Source organism: Lynx rufus, unplaced genomic scaffold, assembly GCF_022079265.1.
Source record: "Lynx rufus isolate CCGP_SWC_20201006 ecotype Redwood Valley unplaced genomic scaffold, mLynRuf1.p SCAF_4, whole genome shotgun sequence".
Classification (NCBI taxonomy): domain Eukaryota; kingdom Metazoa; phylum Chordata; class Mammalia; order Carnivora; family Felidae; genus Lynx; species Lynx rufus.
The window spans coordinates 76308533-76329273 of NW_025814856.1; the positions used below are offsets into that span (position 1 = coordinate 76308533).

Below are 20741 nucleotides of genomic sequence, written 5' to 3' on the forward strand. Positions count from 1 at the left end.
ATTTCCTTTTCGGATGGTGAAAGGGTGTGGTCAGAGAGCCTGGGCTTTGGGCTCAGGCTGACCGGAGCTCTGGCTCCACCACCTACTGTTTATGTGAACTTGGGTAATTATTCTCTGGCCTCCGTTTCCTAATCCATAAGATGGGGTAACAGTATGTATTCAGAAAGAGTAGACCAGAATTAAATGAGAGACTGTGAATAAAGTACTTGGCACATTGTCTTACACAAAATGGGTGCTGGATGGAGGTTGCCCCATTTCGAACCTAAAGGGAGAATTGTATCCACTATGGAGGGTGGTCTGTAGCCGAACCTACTGACAAAGCAGAAATTCTCCAGAGGAGTCAGCTGTACTTGTAACTGCTCCAATGGGAAGTTCCCTTGCTGTCCACGGATAGACAAATAACTTGAATTTAGAGGTATTTGCTTCTGTTTAATGGACTTTTCTTCCCTTACTTGGCAACAAAAATGAAATGAAAATGTGTTTTTTTAATCTTTGTAGTTCTAAGTACTTTAAACCTTAATCCTTGATCATAATTGATAGAAACTCTAACAGGAACAAGTTTGGGCTTCATGCTTGTATTTAGTAGAAACACAATTACATGTCTAAAATATAGTTAGAATGTGGGGCGCCTGGGTGGCTCAGTGGGTTAAGCACCCGACTTCGGCTCAGGTTATGATCTTGCGGTTTGTGAGTTCCAGCCCCGCGTCAGACTCTGTGCTGACAGCTCAGAGCCTGGAGCCTGTTTCAGATTCTGTGTCTCTGTCTCTCTCTGCCCCTCCCCCACTTGTGCTCTCTCTCTATCAAAAAAAACAAAAAATAAAAAAATATATAGTTAGAATATACTTAGAAACATAGAGATATAGTTAGTACTTTTAAATATACTTAGAAATGTCATTAATTTGAAATTCATATTTATATATGAAATACTTATAATTTATTTTTAATAAAAGTAAAATGAGAATAAAATAGAGAAACTTTCAATCAATATCAATAAGCAACTTTGAAATGTCACACTTATAAATATTGTGGTTGACATTTGATAAATGTATATAGAATTCACACAGCTTCATCATCATCAAATTATAAAACTCAGGCAATTAACCTCAAATTCTTTTTTTTATATAAGGGTATCAAACAAGTTTATTTATTGTGTAAACAGGTTTCTATTTTATGCATAATGAAAATCATTGTGGCCATAAAAAACACTGTTAATAAATTTAAAAAAGAATATTGAAAGAAAAAAAAACATGTAAAATAATTACCCTAAAGACAAACACTAACCGTATACGATCAAGTACACTATGAATGCTCAGTTAACTATCACATTGAGAAAGTTATGAGAGTTCAAGATTCCTTCTATCTGGAAAAGAATGAAACTTCCAGAATCTAGCTGAGGAAAAGGGACAGGAGGTAAACATCATGTCTTACCATCAAGAAATTTTCTTTACTGTGATGAACCAGAAGTATTTCTATAAGAAAACCAAATTTCCTAACATGAAAACTAGATCTTTAATGTATTAAATGGTGGCTAAAATGAAGTAAATGTCATGTAAAATTTTAAAATTAAACTTTTTTCACATCATATGCTTTTTAAAATAAAAACAAAGTATATGGTTGGAGAAGTATGCAGAGCTTTACTATTATAACCAATGAAATACTATTTCTTACTACAAGCAAGATGTACAAAATTAAAACAACCACACTATGAGCTAATTTTATTTACCACATGAGTAAAATCTCATTATTGCTTGCTTACTGATTTAGTATAGAACTCAGGAACTTTGTGGCACAGACAGAAATTCTCAAGATTTTTTTTTCTTTTCTTCTCAAAGAAGAAATCCAGAAATCCAATTATGCTTAAGAAAATGCCCATACAATTATTATTCCAAATCCAAAATAGCCCAAAAAGAAAATGAGTAAATAATTAGTGTTTCAGTTGGAGATCAAATTGGAAAGGGTTCTACTATTTATAATTTCAATCACTACATTAACATTAAATGTATAATTAGGTAACATTCCAGCATTCAAGTGACAGGCCCTTGAAACCCATGATGTTTTTTTTTTATATGTTTTGACATTATGTCTACAAGAGACTCTGGAACCGTAACTATCAACATTACAGCAGTTACATATAACATTATTGAGCAGGTAAAAACAAAGAAACTTGTGGGTACGACAAGTTCAGCAGGCTTGTAGGGCAGATCCAAATTTGGGGGGAGATGCTAAGCATTGAAGTATGGTGTCTTTTTAGTCATGTGTCAACTTCTAATGAAATTCCAATATAAAGTGTGCTTTCCATGAATATTTCCTAAAGCAAAACAAAATTGTGACCAGTGCATTATTTGATAAGGTTAATATAAGAGAATTTCTGAGAATAATCAGTAAGTTTTTTTTATATAGAAGTTTTGGAAATATTGCCACATTGCTTCTAAATTCAAGGCATTGTAAATAATTTGGAGGTGCAGCTTTAAACATTGTCCTGCTCAAAATCCTGGTGTGGCTCAGATGTGAGAGCAAAATGTTCTAAAATTCAGAAATCAAGAAGAACTCCAGTGTCAGAGGTGGGCACAGGATTCTTATTTGAAGCTAAAAGCTCAACTTAATAGATTGTCAAGTATGCCTGGAAATAATTCACACTCAAACAAGTGACTGTGTATTGTTTAACAAAATTCCATGTTTTAAAACTTTTTTTTGTAAGTTTATTTATTTATTTTGAGAGAGAGAGAGAGCAAGCAAGCTCCACACTGTCAGCACAGAACTCGATGTGGGGCTTGAACTCACAAACCATGAGATCATGACCTGAGCCAAAATCAAGAGCTAAACACATAAAGGACTGAGCCACCCAGGTGCTCCACAAAATTACATGTTTTAATCTGGACTCTGCCACTTAATAGCTGTGACGTTGGCAAGTTTCATAACTGCTTGAACCCCTTTTCCCATGGAAACTAAGAAAGCAAGCATTTCATAACCCCAGTGTGGACAAAAGGCCCTGGTAAGCACTAACACGATGGCAACTTTTCCTTCCTTTTTTTTGTGTTAGGTGGTTCCAAACCATACAATGTTTGTGTTTCTCTCATAATAGTTCTAACTACCATTCCAATTTCTCCCACAGCTAAAAGCCCTGATGAAGACACTTCCCCCAAGCCCACGATTTTTCTTCCTTCAATTGCTGAAAGAAAACTCCACAAGGCTGGAACGTATCTTTGTCTTCTTGAGGATTTTTTCCCTGATGTTATCAATATAGATTGGAAAGAGAAAAATGGCAGAGTAATATTGAAATCCCAGCAGGGAGACACCATGAAGACTAAGGACACATACATGAAATACACCTGGCTGACGGTGAAAGAAGACTCAATGGGTAAAGAACACAAATGTATCGTCAAACACCAGAAGAATAAAGGAGGGGTTGATCAAGAGATTCTTTTTCCTTCAATAAACACAGGTATGTGCATGTACACATGAATATAACCTCCCAGAACCCTATTTTTCCCCGATGGAATACACCACCTTTTCTGTCAAGAATTAATGGAAAAGAAGCAAATAGAAATCTTTCCTTAATGTTGTTGCCTTTAATGGTACCATAACTGTCCTGCTATTTCCCCATAGAATTAAAATAGTATGGGCTTTGGAACATACAAAGAAACAGAAAAAGAAAAATTCACTTAGCCTTTCTCGCCTCAGTTTCATCATCCAAAACATGGAGGTCATTATGATGTTTCTGAGGGTCACCGTATGGGTGAAATGAAACAGTACACGTGAAAGCACCTAGCAGCCTCGTACCCAATAAATACTCAAAAAGAGAATCCACTTTTGATGATTTTACTTGATCAGGAAATAAAAACAATTGCCCATCCTTCAGGAATATTCTACTCAGCAGTCAAAGTCCCTCTCACTTCAATCTTGCTCTGCTCAAACATAAGCCATAACAAATGAGTTCTAGGCAACCAAATTGTTGTTCATTTGAGGGAGGCAGATCACAGCTCAACAAAAAGTGGTACTTTGGTCACTGACGTTTTAGTGCAGTTTTGGTGTTTTCACATTGACTTTTCTCTACCACTGTAAGGTGAAATTTGGTAAGTGAAGACTGAGTGAAGCTTACACGTGCACGCGTGCTTCCATTGTACGCAATGAACATTTCTTACCATTAGTAAATGCTGCCCAGCAAACACTTCCTGCCGTCCAAGTGTGCACCAGGCCTGGAGGGGATGCAGGAGGGACCACTGTCCCCAGGAGCATCACTACAGTAGGGCAAATATCCTTTTCCTCTCGCTCCTGTCACCCATGATTCAGGCACAGTGTCCCAAAGGAGCCCATTGGTGTAGACGCTGCACGTATTTAGACAGTGTGGGCAGAGCTGAATGTGCTCTGGCCCCACTGTGACCCAGTAACTCTCTAGACTCAGAAGTCAAGTCCTGAGCATGGACATGCCAGACCAGGGCCTCAGAGGGCCGCTAAGAAGGAACCAGTTCATACTCTTCCCGGGGGTTATCAAGCCCCTCACCAGCAGTGGGGAACAAGCACATAACAGGACATGTGAAGAACTTTCTGTATACAAGTCTATTTCTGACATCAGTCTTCATCTTTTTGGGTTTGGTAAGAAGAAAACCATAGACCCACAGTGGCAGCACTTACCTTAAAGCCTCAAGTCACTCAAGCAAGATTTAATACCTAGCCCAAGTGCAATTTCAACCCCCAGAACAGTAACCTATAACCAGTTGACATGGGAATTTCCTGGTCAGCACTATTAAGTTCATGGATTGACTCCTTCTGTCCCTCTTTTCTGCACTCCCCTTCTATTGTTGGAAACCTTTCCTTCTATATAACCCTTTGGAGGTCTCCTCTACTTGCTAGGTGGGATGTTGCCAGACTCATAATTCACTTGATTAAAACAGCCATTAGATCTTTAATATTTACTTGGTTGAATGTTTGTTATTTAGCAGATTTGGTAACGGGATCCAAAGTGGGCTTCCAGAAGGAATCAGAGACAAGTAGAAACACAAGGCCAGTAACTGTGAGCCCTTCGAGTACACTGTCTACATCACCATTTTCAAGTGCCGCGGGTGAGTTCCTGATCGCACTGGGCTTCCTTTCCGGGGCGGGTCACCTTGGGCTGGCACATTTGTCTGGAGCCCAACTAAAGTGGCAGAAGGATCTGCCAGGAGCTAAGCCCCTAACCCATCAGACCACAGCTCCCCAGGTGGAAACCTCAGTGAGCCTCCAGGAGAATTGTTGGTGCCACACACAGAGCATCGTTCTGGCCAGAACGCAGTATCATCCCATTACACTTCCATTAATTAATGCTTACAGCCCACACCCTAAGGTGCACATAATTGTTTGTCTGGTTTTGTGTAGATAAAGGCTACTGCTCACAAGGATCTCAGATGCAGGAAAACGCACAAAATTGGCGGGCATGAGTCAGGCATTTAAAGGCTGTTAGAATGCTCATCATCCCAAGAACACTCCCTTGATAGTGTAACTTGGTCAGGGAAAGGGCTCAGTTGGCACTAAGTAACTCATCAAACTGAGAAAACGTCCCTGCAAGGAGCTACACTCTAAATCATGCACTGTCCCCATCTGAAGACACATCCATTTTATGTATTAGTTCGGGTCCGAGAAGCCCCCAGTCTGAGCTTATGGGATCCTTAATTCTAAAGAATCAAGTACACCACCCTCCATTACACCTGCTTATTTTACGTCTAAGAACCATAGTCCCAGAAGTGACAGATACCTGTCAAACTTGGCAAAATCTTAGGAAGCTTGCTTTGTGTCCTGAGAAACTGGCTTTGTAACTGGGGTTGGTGACCCCCAAAGGAGGCCAAACAGAAATATGGCTACACCCCATTTGCGGCTACATATGGCTAAACAAAAGGGTGTGTTCACTTAATTTGAGGCTAGGATCCCACAGATCTGCTTCCAGCCCCCAGAGCAATTACGACCTAGAAATACAATAGACATCATGGGGAATTTTCCAACTAGATAAGATTATTTAAGAAGTGTGTTTAAAAGCAAGTGTTCTCAAATTAAGGAGGACACTTCCATTAATTAACAAGCAGAAGCCTCCAGAAGGTTTAAATTCCAAGGTAGTTTCCTTGAAACATTCATTGCAAAAGCCTAGTGAAAATTAAAGATGGAACAGGTACCTATAACAACAAAACTGTAAGACTCACGTAACTCCCCCCCACTTCCCTCCTTGCTCTTTGGGCCCTCACTCCAGTGTGAAATGTTTCTCGCTGTGAAAAGACTCCACAGCTATAAACAGAAGTCAGCCAAGTCAACGGCCTTACAGACACCCCCGTATGTACTTTCATAGGAAGAACTCCACATGAGCCCCACCCAGAGTTGATGAAACTGAGGGTTCTTCTGGAAACTGCTACATTATTTCCTTAAACGGTTAAGTGATTTCTGGTAAATACCGTGGCCAACAGAAGGGGTCCTGCAAAAACTGGCAGAAGCCATCCAAGGGTGGAGACTCGAAGGAGAATCCACTTCTTCTAAATCTCTGCCCACAATGCCTGGTCCGGAGAGGATAACGAAATTTCCTGTTGTCCCACCCTTTCCAAATCCACACCCATTGCTTATGGATCCTTTCTCTCCCAGAGACAGCCGTTGCCTCCTTGCTGGCGTCATCCTGAATCACTGCTCTTAGCTCTCTGCCTGCCTGGGACGTGCGGCTTATGGGTTTCTTCCTTTGGCTGTGACTGTGGGTGACCCTGGATCTGGGGAGGGAATATTCTCTGCACCCTTTCTGGGGACCCATCTTACACCCAAGGGGGTTATTCCATATGCCGGAAATACTTAAAATGTAAACTATGCACTCAGAGGGAAGGAAGCCAATTGAGGCACATACTTGGATCACCTATTTAACCTATCCCTCCCCACATCTCATCAATTTTTTATGGGTAATTTCAGCTCAACTTCATGAACAAGTAAATTGAAAGATGTAAATAAAATAACTTTTTTAAGATAATGTTTTAAGGGGCGCCTGGGTGGCGCAGTGGGTTAAGCGTCCGACTTCAGCCAGGTCACGATCTCGCGGTCCGGGAGTTCGAGCCCCGCGTCGGGCTCTGGGCTGATGGCTCGGAGCCTGGAGCCTGTTTCCGATTCTGTGTCTCCCTCTCTCTCTGCCCCTCCCCCGTTCATGCTCTGTCTCTCTCTGTCCCAAAAATAAATAAACGTTGAAAAAAAATTAAAAAAATAAATAAATAAAAAGATTTAAATATTTATTTATTTTTTAGAGACAGACAGAGTGCAAGCAGGGGAGGGGCAGAGAGTGAGGGAGACACAGAATCTGAAGCAGGCTCCTCCAGGCTCCGAGGTCTGAGATGTCAGCACAGAGCCTGACGCTGGGCTCAAACCCACGAAGCACAGGGTCATGACCTGGGAAGAAGTCCAACGCTAACCGACTGAGCCACCCAGGCTCCCCAACAATTGCTTGCTTATTAACTTTCATTAAAAATGAAGTTTCTAAAAGAACAGAATTTTAATAAATGTAATTCAGACTACTGGAAATAATAAGGGAAACAACCTAAAATGCAAGGAAAGTAAGATGTGTCTTTTTAATAAGAAAAAGTATGACAAATGGAAATATGTTTTTGAGGGAGGGAAAAAAAAGATTTTTTTCCTAGGCAAGCCTGGTTATCTGAAGAGGCAAACTCAAGAAAAAGCCTGAATGTAAAAGAGAAGTTGTAAAAGGGGATGTTTGGAAAGGAATGTTATGTGTGGTCAGGATCGATTAAGACTGGGAGGAAGAATTTTTTAGGGCGCCTGGATGGCTCAGTCGGTTAACTGTCCAATTCCTGATTTGGGCTCAGGCCATGGTCTCAAGGTTCCTGAGATTGAGCCCCTCCCCGGCTCTGCGCTGACAGTGTAGAGCCTGCTTGGGATTCTCCCACTCCCTCTTTCTCTGACCTTCCCTCATTTGTGGTCTCTCTCTCTCTCTCAAAAATAAAGATTTAAGAAGCATCACCCTTCATACTTTCATCAAACGTGAAACCCTTTCTTCCTCTTCTCTTTTCCTTTGCTCTGGTGATGGCCCTCATTTGTTTCTCCCAGGTAATTGCTAGCAAGGGTAAACTCTGGACTTTAGAGGAAACTTCTATTTCAGACTAGCAGTAAAGGTAACTGGTCTTAGCTTTACTCAAGCTAAAGAAGACCTCTCATTGGTTGACTTCCCTCAGTTTACATCCTGAGTTAGAAGGGACCTCCCAGGAAGCTTCCATGATCCAGGAATCCCTCCTTTGGAGGGGCCCTACTTCCCTGGTTAAGGATAAATTGTAAATGAGGTATGTTCAGGACCTTCTCCTTCATTCTTGAATTTGTTGCATAACCTCTTACTAAAGTAATGGCTGCCCAACAAAAATCCTTAGACTCTGGCGCAAAAGTACTTCCTGAAAATAAGATAGACCTTGATTATCTCTTAGCTGAGCAAGGCTGGGTCTCTCCTCTAACCAAGACCACCTGCTATACCCCAATTAACAGGTCTGGGGAAGTTAAAACTCAACAACATCAGGTCACTGAGCAAGCCTCTTGGCTTCAAAGAGTTACTTGATTTTCATTGCTTTGAGTCTTGGGAACTATCCCTTCAAACTACTCCAAACATGAGGAATTATCCTGTATTTTGTAATTACAATAAGCTGCCTGGTGGTTCTCTCAAAAGCTTTAAATGCAAGTTCAGAGCCGGTTACCTGCAAACTAATGATGTCTCTAAGATTGGAATGTCAAAAGAAAAGAAACCAAGAGAACAGAATGACCAACTCAAACACTGTAGAGCTGAAGCGGTAACCTCTGAACATTCACAGGCCAAAAGGTCAAGACCTGTGAATATCAGAAGAGCGAACACACAAACTGTGAAAACTTCAGAGAGGTTGCTGAGTGCTGTTAATGCCTTCAAGTGTGTCTCTCGAAGTTAAACCGGGAGTCTGAGCAAAAGGCAGGGCTGTTAAAAAGAAAACCACAGGCTCAAAATGGCCTCACTCAGCTTAAGACCCCAAACCAGTAAACCAAGACTTCATCCCTGCCCAGCTGCAGTTTCAACCCCCAGAACTGTAGCCTTGAATCAGCGAACATGGGCATTTCCTGGTCCGCACTAGGGAGTTTCCTGATCGACCCTCTCCATTCCCCTTATGAGAGTGACGTTGCATTAATAATGTTCTTTGCTAATAACCTTTTTCATTCCCTATCTTTAAAAATCTCCCCATTTCTGTGCCTCTTTGGAGCCCCTCTCTACTTGCCAGATGAGATATTGCCCGTTTCATGAATAGATCAATCAGATCTTTAAAATTTACTTGAATGAATTTTTGTGATTTCACAGATTATTAGTGTGTCCAATGATCAAATTAGGGCCACACATTACCTTCGCTTTCAGCTGGACTATGATGAGAGCACATGAAATTATGTCAGTAACAACGCTTGATCTTGAAAGCATAACATGGATTAATTTTTTTTACTTTTTGTTTTTTATTAAACATTTTTAGGTATATTTATTTATTTTGATGGGGCGGGGAGTGCAGAGAGAGAGGGGGACAGATGATCAGAAACAGGCTCCATGCTGACAGCAGAGAGCCCAACGCGGGGCTTGAATCCACCAACCATGAGATCTTGACCTGAGCCAAAGTCAGACACTTAACCGACTGAGCCACCCAGGTGCCCCACGGATGAATTTTTTCATATACTTATTGTATTTGTTTATGTCCTTCCTTATAACTAACTAAAACAAGATCACACAGGCAGCCCTAATTTTTTAGCTCTGTAGCTAAGAAACAGAAAAGAAGCAAATGAGCACAGCATAAATTTAATGTAACCATTGGGCTCAAGTATCCTCTTAAGTTTTGATTTCTCTAGTGATTGGAGAAAATTAAAAGGTATAGTAAGTTCCATGGTGATGTGTATGATGAGGGAGAAGTTCCTGTTTTATGACGTGTCTTACTTGGCACGTATTTCTGAAATGAATGTTTCCCAGCGTCTTCTCATGACCACAAAGCTAATGGGGCATTTCTGTTAATGTAATTCTGCAGCAGATTTCTAGTGCTGTTTCTTGGAAGTTTTTGGTTAGTTGTTGTTGTTTTTGAAAAAAGCTTTATGTGTGTGTGTGTGTGTGTGTGTGTGTGTGTGTGTGTTTATGATACATATACGCGAAAGAACAAAACAATGAAGTGATTCCAAAGGCAGATAAAACTCATCTTGTCCATGTTTTTAACCAACCACAATTAAGAAAGAGCACATAGGACACACACAAATTTTATTATGAAAATTGTTACCCACATGACTTTATGTTGATCAATGCATGATGATAAGAGATTTTTATTGATCTTTTTTAAAGTTTTTATTTTAATTGCAGTTAGTTGATATACTTACAGGCTATATTAGTTTCAATGTAAAGTCACTGTATGGGAAAGAAAGAGATCTTTAAGAACTTTAAAGTCAGCTTTTGAAGATCTTTTAACATTTAACAGGTTTATACTAACATGTTCCTTCTTGGGATTTACCCAAAAACCTATGCCCTAAACCCATTTTTTAAATAGTGCACCAAAATAAGATTACACTCACCAGAACAGAAAAAGAATCAACCAAAATTATCTTTCACCTCTCTCTTTCTGCAAGCAATTGTCAATGATCTTTTTAAGGAATTTTGTCTTTGTATGTATGTCATGCTTTTTTTTTTTAAACACTATAGAGAAATACAACTGTCACCTCACGTTTTATATATTCAGATGGCTATCAATGTGACTTGACCTGTCATTCTATCTTTGCACTGAGGTGTTGAGCTTCTCAGATATCTGGAAGGGATGATGTCTAAGAGTCCACAGTGGTGCAGTTATGTTCTATTTCTATGGATTGTTTTATAAGGCACTTCCCACATGCTGTAACTCATCTAACCCCCCACGACCATCCCTGAGTGCTGGCTCTGCCCATCAGTGGCACAACTCTCCATGAGTTATTTAAACCCTCTAAACCTTATTTCCTTGTGTGTAACATGGAGTCCTCCAAATTCAGTTCACATCACGGGCACTGGGGGATCAGCTGAGATAATGCACATGAACCTTTGGCATAAGTGTCTGGCACAGTAATAATCACTCGATAGGAACTGGTTTTCATCAGGATTGTTGTCATGTCCACAAGCATAACCACTCCACAAAATGATATGCGGGAGTTGGGCATCATGGGGCATGTGTGACTTGAAAGGTAGGACTGATTTCTTTGCTTGATGGAAAATTTACCTAGAACAGACTCCTTCCAACATGTAAGATTCTGCTGTGGATCCTAGGGTTGGACGCATTTATTTTGGTAGCAACCCTTCAGGTCAGCAGTGGGTGCCGAGGACTGTACGACAGCCACTGCTTCTGGTTATTTCTCCATCCAACAAGTATTTATTTTTTTTTTATTATTTAAAAAATTTTTTTTTAACATTTATTTATTTTTGAGACAGAGAGAGACACAGCATGAACGGGGGAGGGGCAGAGAGAGAGGGAGACACAGAATTGGAAGCAGGCTCCAGGCTCCGAGCCATCAGCCCAGAGCCCGACGCGGGGCTTGAACTTGCCGACCGCGAGATCGTGACCTGAGCTGAAGTCGGACGCTCAACCGACTGAGCCACCCAGGTGCCCCCATCCAACAAGTATTTATAGAGCACCTGCAACACAGCAGACTCTGTGCTAAGAGCTATGAGCACAGAAGGAAAACAAGACAGTCTCAAACATTACCTGCTAGTTGTGAGAAAAAAACATTCATCATTCAAGAACTTCAACATCTCCATGTGCAGAAATACAATGTATGAATTGATCTACTGAACTACGTAGAATCAGACCAACCCTTTCTGTAATTGTGGGCTCATATTTATAATAACTCTTTCTTCTCTGATGACAAATTCTATCTGTCATCTATGTATGTATGTACGTATGTACCTATCCATCCATCCACAACACAGCCACGTGCCAATTAATGGATATGAACAATCAAATAATATTTGCTATTATTTCTTGCAGAGCTCACTGCTGTTAACTCTACAGAAGCTTCTTTGAAAGACGAAAATGGTAAGTTTGTCTATATGCTTGCTTTTATGTTATGCTATAGCATTTTTTCCCTCACAATCAGGTTAACTTTTAAACTTCCCTGACTTCAGATAGAAACCTCACAATGGTTGGATCTTCCAAAATAGACTGAGTGATAATTTAAGTCAATCCATCATTTCCCGGGGATCATCTTCACACAGTAAATGCAGGTTTGGGAATGAGAGGACCATAAGGTAGGGGTGCAGCAAGGACCTCTGAAGTCTTTCAGCAATGGACTTCATTCACTTCTGTGGCTTTTGTTTCTACTGACTATGGAAAACATGATATCGAGTTGCTTCTGGAGTTTTTTTTAAGCCTTTGTTCTTGCTCATGGTTAATGAATGAACTGACACTGAGAGGTTCCCGTTCAGAAGGCATTGCGTGCACTGTGAGTGCCTTTTGTTTAATTCTTAATACTCACCATGGAAGATTTTATTCCCATTTTACGCCTGAGGGCAATGAGCTAAAATTAACGAAATCTCTTGCACCATGCCACACAACGAGATCTGGAGCTACAACCCGGAACAACTGAATCCAGAGTTCATATACTAACTTAATTTTTATTCTCCCTCTAAGTCCAAAGCCAAGGCCTTGAGACAAGCTGCACCCTTTGGAGATGCCACAGACTGGATTTTCACCTCAATTGTTTCGTTATTAGTTGCATGAATATGGGCACATTACTTACATTTGCTGAGCCAGCCAGGAATAACACAAATAACGCCTGAGTTAGCAAAGCCATAGGAGCACATATGTGGAATGTCTAGCATCGGGTATCTCATTTAGCGGACACATTGTAAGTACTGGTTTCTAGCCCTTTCTTCCAACATATGTGGGAAAGTAAGAAAGTGACATGGAGCGTTGGCTATAGTCTTGCTGATCTGCCCTCCAAGTCCAATATCAAGGGGCCTCTGGACCTTATGTAACATATTACCTGACCAAGGGCAAGGAGTTTTGATCGCATCACCCCTTGAGGTCCCTTTCACACCAAGGGCTAATAATGTTGGGGTTCTGACTTTGTGGAGATCCTTGGCCTTGTGGTTCATTGAGTAGCCAGCCTGGTCCATCATTATTGTCATTAATTATTTCTGACATCATGTATTTCCTTACACTTCGAAGGATATGAAATACTATAGTCCTATAACATAATAGCTAGAATGATAGATATTCAGGGAGAAAAAGGAATGAGTTTGATCTCCTAAAGTTGCAGAGAAATTGAACTAATCCCTTACTTCCATTTTATGTAATGCCCTCTTAACACAAACCTCTCACCCACCCTGCCATGAACACCACCAAATTTCCATGATTTGTACCATTGCTAGGAATCTCACTGAATGCACAACATGTAATGGCTGAGATCCTTCAAAATAAGCAATTCAGCTTTCTATCTGTGCTTAATCATTTGATATCTTGGATAGGTATTATGTGAAGTGATGCAGAATTACACAGTAGCTGAGGATATGTGCTTGAACATCATGTTCCTGGATTTGATATTTGGCTCCTGGTACTAATGATAGAACACTAGGCAATTACTTCTATATCCTCAATTTATTTTTAAAATGGGAATGAAAATAATAATCTCAGAGGTTATTGACAATTAAATAAGATTAAAGTTTTGCATGCGAAGCTCTCAAGTAAGTGGCGGTGAGTTTGTGGTCAATGGACATTGGCAATTATTCTTACTTCGAGACATAGTCGGGGTGAGGAAATGCTAAGAGCTCTTTATCACCAATGATCTTTTCCATTGGATTCGCTCATTAAAAATGTGACTGTTCCTTTGAATATGTGGGAATGTTCTAAGTCAACTTCTCAGAGGTTGGTGATTGAGTTGACCTGCAAGCTGAATTCTGAATTGTCCTAGTGGCGTGGTAGTGCTGATGGGGGTGTAGATGTTTACTGTCAGGTTGTGGTGGTGTCGGGCAGTCACTTCAACCCAGGTCATCTGAAATGTATGCTGTCAACCCCTCTCTCATGTAAGTCCTCGCCTTTCAAAAACACAGGTGAAACTAACCGATGGCTTCCTTTAGACCCCCTGCAGCTGCAGCTCGTGAACACTTCTGCCTACTACACCTACCTCCTCCTCCTTGTCAAGAGCATGGTCTACACCGTCATCACCGCCATCTGTCTGCTTGGGAGAGCGGCACTCTGTGACAATGGGAAGAGTTCCTGACCCGTGGTGGCACAAGGTCCATGTTTCTCCATTGACTGTTGTCACTAAAAGTGTCTGCTGAGGGTCTAGCGGGGCTTTCTTTCTGGGTGGTTCATTTCAGTTCACACGTTGTCTTTTCTATGTGTCATCATTGCAGAATGGGTTTGCAAACTCCTGGGCAAACAGGAAATGTCACTCTGCACCAAGAACAGACTCTGCCATGAGTCAGGGGCGGGGCCTGGGGGCACCCACGGGGGCTTCAGCACCGCTCTCTCCTTCATGTCCACCAGCTTGTCAGCCACCCAGCACCCTCGCCTCTGAGTACAGCCGGCGTGCAGCTTCTATAGTGGCCCCTGGGGCTCTGTATCCAGATAACTGCCTGGAGGCCTTTTATTTTACATTTCTGGAAGCTGCCATCTTTGCTACCTGAGTTTTGTTATGTTTTTCATAATAGGCACAATAAAAACAATCAAAAGCCTGCATTTGCCTCCGTGTGTTTTCATTTGGTGAAATATTACTAAGAGTCCAAGGCCATGGACAGCATGGCAACTGAGCCTTCACATTCAGCATTGATGTAATCATGGTCAATTCCACATTTCTAACTCTTTCCCCGAGAGAGTTCTCATGATGCCTTCTTTGGGGGCACTGGCCCCAGGGGAGCCACAGCCAGCGAAGGTGCCAGGTTATTCCTTAGCAGATTCAGACTCACTTGGCTTAAGACATTCTGGTGGCCACAGTATCACATGTCATGTGACTGGAGGGTGTGTCAGACCTGGACCAGTGTCTCATGGGCACCATGTTTCCTGATGTCATAAGAACCCCATGAGAGCTGTGCTCATTGGAAAGGTAGGGTGGTGGAGGGGTTAAGGGCTTGGACTCTGAACCTCAAGTACCTGGTTTAAATCTTGGGTCTGTAGAGATTTGAACTCCCTGTACCATAATTTTCCCATTTGTTAAATGGACTTACAGTGACACATCTCCTGGGGTTGTGTGGATGCGATGAGTTAATTAGGCCAAGTACAGGCAAGTCCTCAACAGTATCAGCATTTACTGTTGGCAGCTGTGCCTTAGAAATAACAGAGAACATGCTCTCTCTCTCTCTCTCTCTCTCACACACACACACACACACACACACAAAGTATGACACTCATTTATGTATGTGTGTATTTCTACAAGCATGGATGTGAAACAAAATGTTCAGTGTGTGGTAGGTGGGTAAAAAAAATGTATATTTTTCTATTTTTGCTAACGAATGCACTTGAAGTAAAAACTTGTATGTATTAGAACAAAAACAATGTCTCAATTAAAATTGGGAAGGATTTTTTGTTTATTGACAATCAGATTCAGTTTCTGTGGAACAGGTGCTTTTGGAGACCAAGTAGAGGTTCTCAAGTAGAAAGAAGACAAGACCCACCAGATACAAGAAAGAGGAAATTGAATTTCCATCTATTCCTTGATTCTCAGGAATTTGATCAGATCTCTTTAGGACAAATACCCCGGCTTCTACTTAGAGATCTGGAACCGTTTCTGGATGTGGAAAGCACAGAGGCAAAGAGAGGAATCTAGCAAATGACCGAAAGCCGTGTGGGCTGATTTCAGTGCCGGGCACTCCTAGCCAGTGTCCCCTGTGGCTTCCAATCCTCAGCCCCTCCCTTCCCCAACCTGACCTAGGCAGCCCTCGAGTGGCAGGTGCAGAGAGGGGAGGGCGGTGGTACAGGGGACAGTGGGGGGCAGGAGGGCGCTGGTGCGGTGGTGGGGTTTTCTTTTCTCAGGCTTCTCTTGTCTATGTGCTCTGTCAAATGTGGTTGATTCGTGGAAAATGCTTGAAGTCAAATCGGCCTCCACTGGTTGGGACTGTGCAAGCATTGGCTTCGTGTTGAATGATAAAATAAGGACAGTTAAACCACAGCCAACTTTGCTCACTTTCAAAGGGCCACAGCTAATGAAAGAAAATGTCCATCTGCACATGCATATTATTGCTGTCAAACATACTCTTAGGCTGTGGGTGAGGGGTGCACCTATTTTATATGAAGTTCATTTCAAGTAGCTGTTTCATGAGTTGGGAATCGTAAGACCAGGATTGTTGAGCCGCTGCACCTTCCATTCTCTCTGATGACAGTGTTCTGAAGGAAAAAGCAAGCAGATTGCTTGTAGCAGAAGGCAATCCTGACATCCACCAAAGATCTACACTTTTCCATGGCATGTGATTTACTAGCGCTCATACTTCCCATCTAATTTTGTTAGTGTAGGCAGGGTGACATAAGACGGGTGCATATGAAGCTGTTAGCACGGGTAGAGTATAGACAGAGCGACAGGGAAGGGCTTCTCTCCTCACAAGAGCACAGACATATGGAGGCCCTGAGTTCAACTGTGTAACTGAATCTCATATACTGACTTATCTAAGTCCCTTTAAAGGGACAGATGACTGGAGAGTCAAGCTGAACAAGGCTCAATAGAAGACATGCCCAGGAGATAAAAGTGTGCTAGAGATCCAGCAAAGGAGTGCTGTGCAGTCATGTGAGCACAAAGAGCAAGTGTCCCCACCCTGACCCAAACCAAGCACAGTACAGAGAGGGTGCCCAGTCCTGGGATCCAATCTTTCCAGTGTCTGGAGAAACAAAGCCCTATTGCTGAGATCACGGAGTAGGCTTTCACAGATGAAATTACAGCACAGAATTTCACAGTACATTCACACCATAGACTTCACTCCTCTTGGTCTGTGCCTGAGGGCCAGTTTCTGGATGAGACTTGGCTTCCATGAACATGGGCCACATGTCACTGGCTCAGGTGAGCATGTGTGGGAAAGAGCTCTTTCTCAGGGTAAATTATACACCGACATCCCACTCAGGATTATCTGTGTGCTTGCTGTATTTGTGACTTCACTCCTGAAAGAAAATATTCTAATTGTGACCACATCACTGGGTTCTTGAGATTTGGGTCCCAAGGCCAGAATCTGCAGAACCTCCTCAACCCTTTCTCCATCTTGAGAAACTCTTTCTGGTTAGGGCCTCAGTCTCCCATCCCTCCTGGGGGCACTTCTGTCATTTGGTCCATTCTCAGAACAAACACAGATGGATCTGATCTGACCCACACAAATGCACATTTGACCCTGTCATTACACTCTGTAGCCATTTCTTCCAGAAATATCTCTGACCAAATAATACTTGTCTTCCATTATGCACAATTTACCTCTAAAATTAAAAGAAATCCAAATGTCTGAGGGCAGAAGAAAAGTAAATAATTATTGTATTTCCATGAAACATATTGTATCCACTTAAAATTATATTTATATAGTTTTTTTATGTTTATTTATTTTGATAGAGAAAGACAGAGCAAGAGCAAGGGAAGGGCAGAGAGAGAAGGAAAGCAAGAATCCCAAACAGACCTCATACTGTTAGTATAGAGCCTGATGTGGGGCTCGATCTCACAAACCCTGATATCATAACCTGAGCCGAAACCAGAGTTGGAGACTTAACAGACTGAGCCACCCAAAGTAAGTTTATATAGTTTATATGCACGGAAAATGCTCACTCTATCAAGCAAAAGCAAATACATAATGAAAAATCTGTATATCCCAGACGACCATGTTTATAAAAATAAAAACCAAATACGTGCAAATCAGAAAGATGAGAAGAAAATAACAAGGCGACTTCAATCATTTCTGGACAGTCCAAAATTTCTACAACAGACTGTATAATTTTTAAGTTACAATTTTGAAAAGAGGGCATAAATATCAGCAGTACGGCCACAATCATGTGACTTTACAAACACAAAACGAGGATATGAACTAAACCGTAAACCCAGATGTGGCCCCATATTTTGCAGGACAGGTTCTCTAATGATTGTTCTATGCACACTTTTACAAAAAGCATGCATTCCTCTCAATCAGGAGGGGAAATAAAGGCAAGTCTGTGGGAAGACCAACACAGTTTGAGGACAGAGCCTCCTCACAGGCAAAGGAAACAGCCTGCCTCTTGGCAGATAACATACCTGAAACAGGACATTTTTTCTCTTCAGAGAATGTCAGCTACATAATGGCCGAGATCAAATCTGGCACAGGAGAATACATGGCAAAGAATCTGAAGCAAGATTGTGTCCCACACCTCAACCTCACAAATGTCACGCAGTTCAGGTGAAGTTGTGGTAAAACAAATAGATAAAAGCATAGCTGTCGGAAGGCTTCACTCTCCAGCCTGTTGAACTGCTGTAGGGAGACAGGGCAGAGTAAATGCCTTACCACATGGTCTCAGGAAAATGGTCATGGCATGTCTTCCCGTTTCTGGGCTTACTCCCCACCTGTCAGGCTAATGGCATATGAGCCACAAGGAGCTGACAGGTGTTGGAATATTTGGGCATCCTAAATAAAGCCAAACTTTTAATCAAAACATAATGTGTATGCTTTATGTACTTTACAAGTGAATGTAAGCAAGGCCTTCTGGCCACGGTCAACAAATCTTTTTGGAAACCAACTACAAAAGTGGACTGGATCAACAAAGCAAACCATTTCAATGGTTGGGAAAGGTCCAAATTCATGCAACGATCTGAGAAGTGTTTACGCTTGAAAATTTGCAGAAGTCAGGGAACGACACTGGTGTTCTTGCCTAGATAGGCTCCTATTTTTCCCCCATCACCCAATACCCAGCTCCATGGGCGTGACAATTCTTCCAAGAAAGGACAGGCCATGAGGACTGGCAGCAAATCCCACAGTGTAAGGCAGCTCAGATAATTTGGGGTGGGAAGTGACGTGAGGGTGAACCGAAAGATTCAGGGGTGCGCAGGCAGGAAGGCAGGGGCTGTGCCGGTCTGAGGTTGAGGTCACAGCTGCAGCAAGCGTGTGCTTGGCTGAAGCTGTGTGCATGCTTAGCGGAGACTCAGCAGAGCCCAAGCCGGCCACACACTCCTGTTCGACCTTGAGGTGATGGGCGTACGCAGAGGCGCCATGAAAAGCTTCACAAGAGTATAAGCTGGGAAGATTGATACCTGAGCACATACAGTCTATATGCTAATCACCTAAAATACGAATGTGCTACCCAATTCATACAAAATAACCATTTGGCAGAGGACTGAAGTCTTGATCAAGTTGCTTGAGCACAATCCCTAAGTGCTCTCGGCTACCTCTAAGTGCACACGGGTGATGCCGAGGAATCAAGGCTGAAAAATAAATAATTATGAAAGAAAACAAGAGAGTCATGACCCACCACGTACCACAGGAGATATGATATCAGATTTAGCCCAAGCAGCATTCTGAGCATAGAAAGAGCAATGAAAGTAAACTTTTGGGGGAATAATCCCAATGGAGAGTTGCTGCAATGTATTTTCAACAGAACCCTTTTCAATAAAAAATAACAAGACAGTGAAAGAATCAGAAAAATGGGACAATTAATACGGGGAAAGTCCCCCACAACTCAATACAAACTGGACTTGAGTGAGTCCAGATATTTTCTTTAGCAAAGACTTCAAAGCCGCTATTACAAATGTGTTCAAAAAGTATACAAAACCATGTTTAAAGGATGAAAGGAGAGTATGACAACAAAAGTCAACAAACAGATATTCTAATTAAGAATACCCAAATTATAAAAAAGAATAGATATTTTTAAAAACTCTATAATGGAGAAGTTTTATACCTAGAATGAAATATTCACTAGAGGGCTTTAAGAGAATATTCAGCTTGCCAGATCAAACAATCTCAGTACAAGGGAACTTCTTCATCTTGATAAAAGGCATCTGTGAAAACCCATAGCTGATGTCATACTTAATGTTGAAAGACTGAATGCTTTTCCCTAAAGACCAGGAACAATGCAGGGATGTGTGCTCGACACTTCTATTCAACATGGTATTAAAAGTTCTATTTATTATTATTTTTTTAATGTTTATTTTTGAGAAAGAGAGAGAGAGAGACAGAGCACAAGTGGGGGAGGGGCAGAGAGTGAGGGAGACACAGAATCCGAAGCAGGCTCCAGGCTTCGAGCTGTCAGCACAGAGCCCGACACGGGGCTCGAACTCAGGAGCCGTGAGATCATGACCTGAGCTAACGTTGGACGCTTAACTGACTGAACCAACCACCCAGGCATTCTAGTATTAAAAGTTTTAGATGGTGCAACTAGAAAAAGAGAAAAGATACCCAGCAGACTGAAAAGGAAATATAAAAATGTCTTTCTCCACAGATGAAATGATCCTATATGTAGACAATTCCATAGAATCTACATGCACGCAAAACCAAAACCAGAACTGAAAGGCAAGGTTCGCATTGTCACAAGATACACATTTGATGTACAAAATGTCAGTTGTATTTCTATATACTAGCATGAAAAGACGTGAAAATGAAATTAAGGAAACAGTCCCATTTACAATTGAAACAAAAAGAATAAAACATTTAGGAATTAATTTAGCAAAAGAAGTGCAAACTTCCTTCTATGCTGGCAATTACAAAACAATGCAGAGAAAAATTAAAAATATCTAAATAAATGCAAAGACAGGCCATGTTCATTGATTAGGAGATTCAATATTGCCATGATGGCAGTTCTTACCAAGCTCATTATAGATTTAGC

At 41.5% G+C, this 20741-nt stretch overlaps 1 gene segment (V, D, J or C); it reads left to right on the forward strand.

Annotated features, from left to right (window-relative positions):
- LOC124524908 (T cell receptor gamma constant 2-like) overlaps positions 1-14666 on the forward strand; it is a 36994-nt gene extending 22328 nt beyond the window's left edge. The window contains 4 exon segments of the C gene segment in view: positions 3113-3442; positions 4938-5060; positions 11982-12029; positions 14072-14666. Coding sequence covers positions 3113-3442; positions 4938-5060; positions 11982-12029; positions 14072-14214 — 644 coding nt within the window.
- The last annotated feature ends 6075 nt before the right edge of the window (positions 14667-20741 follow it).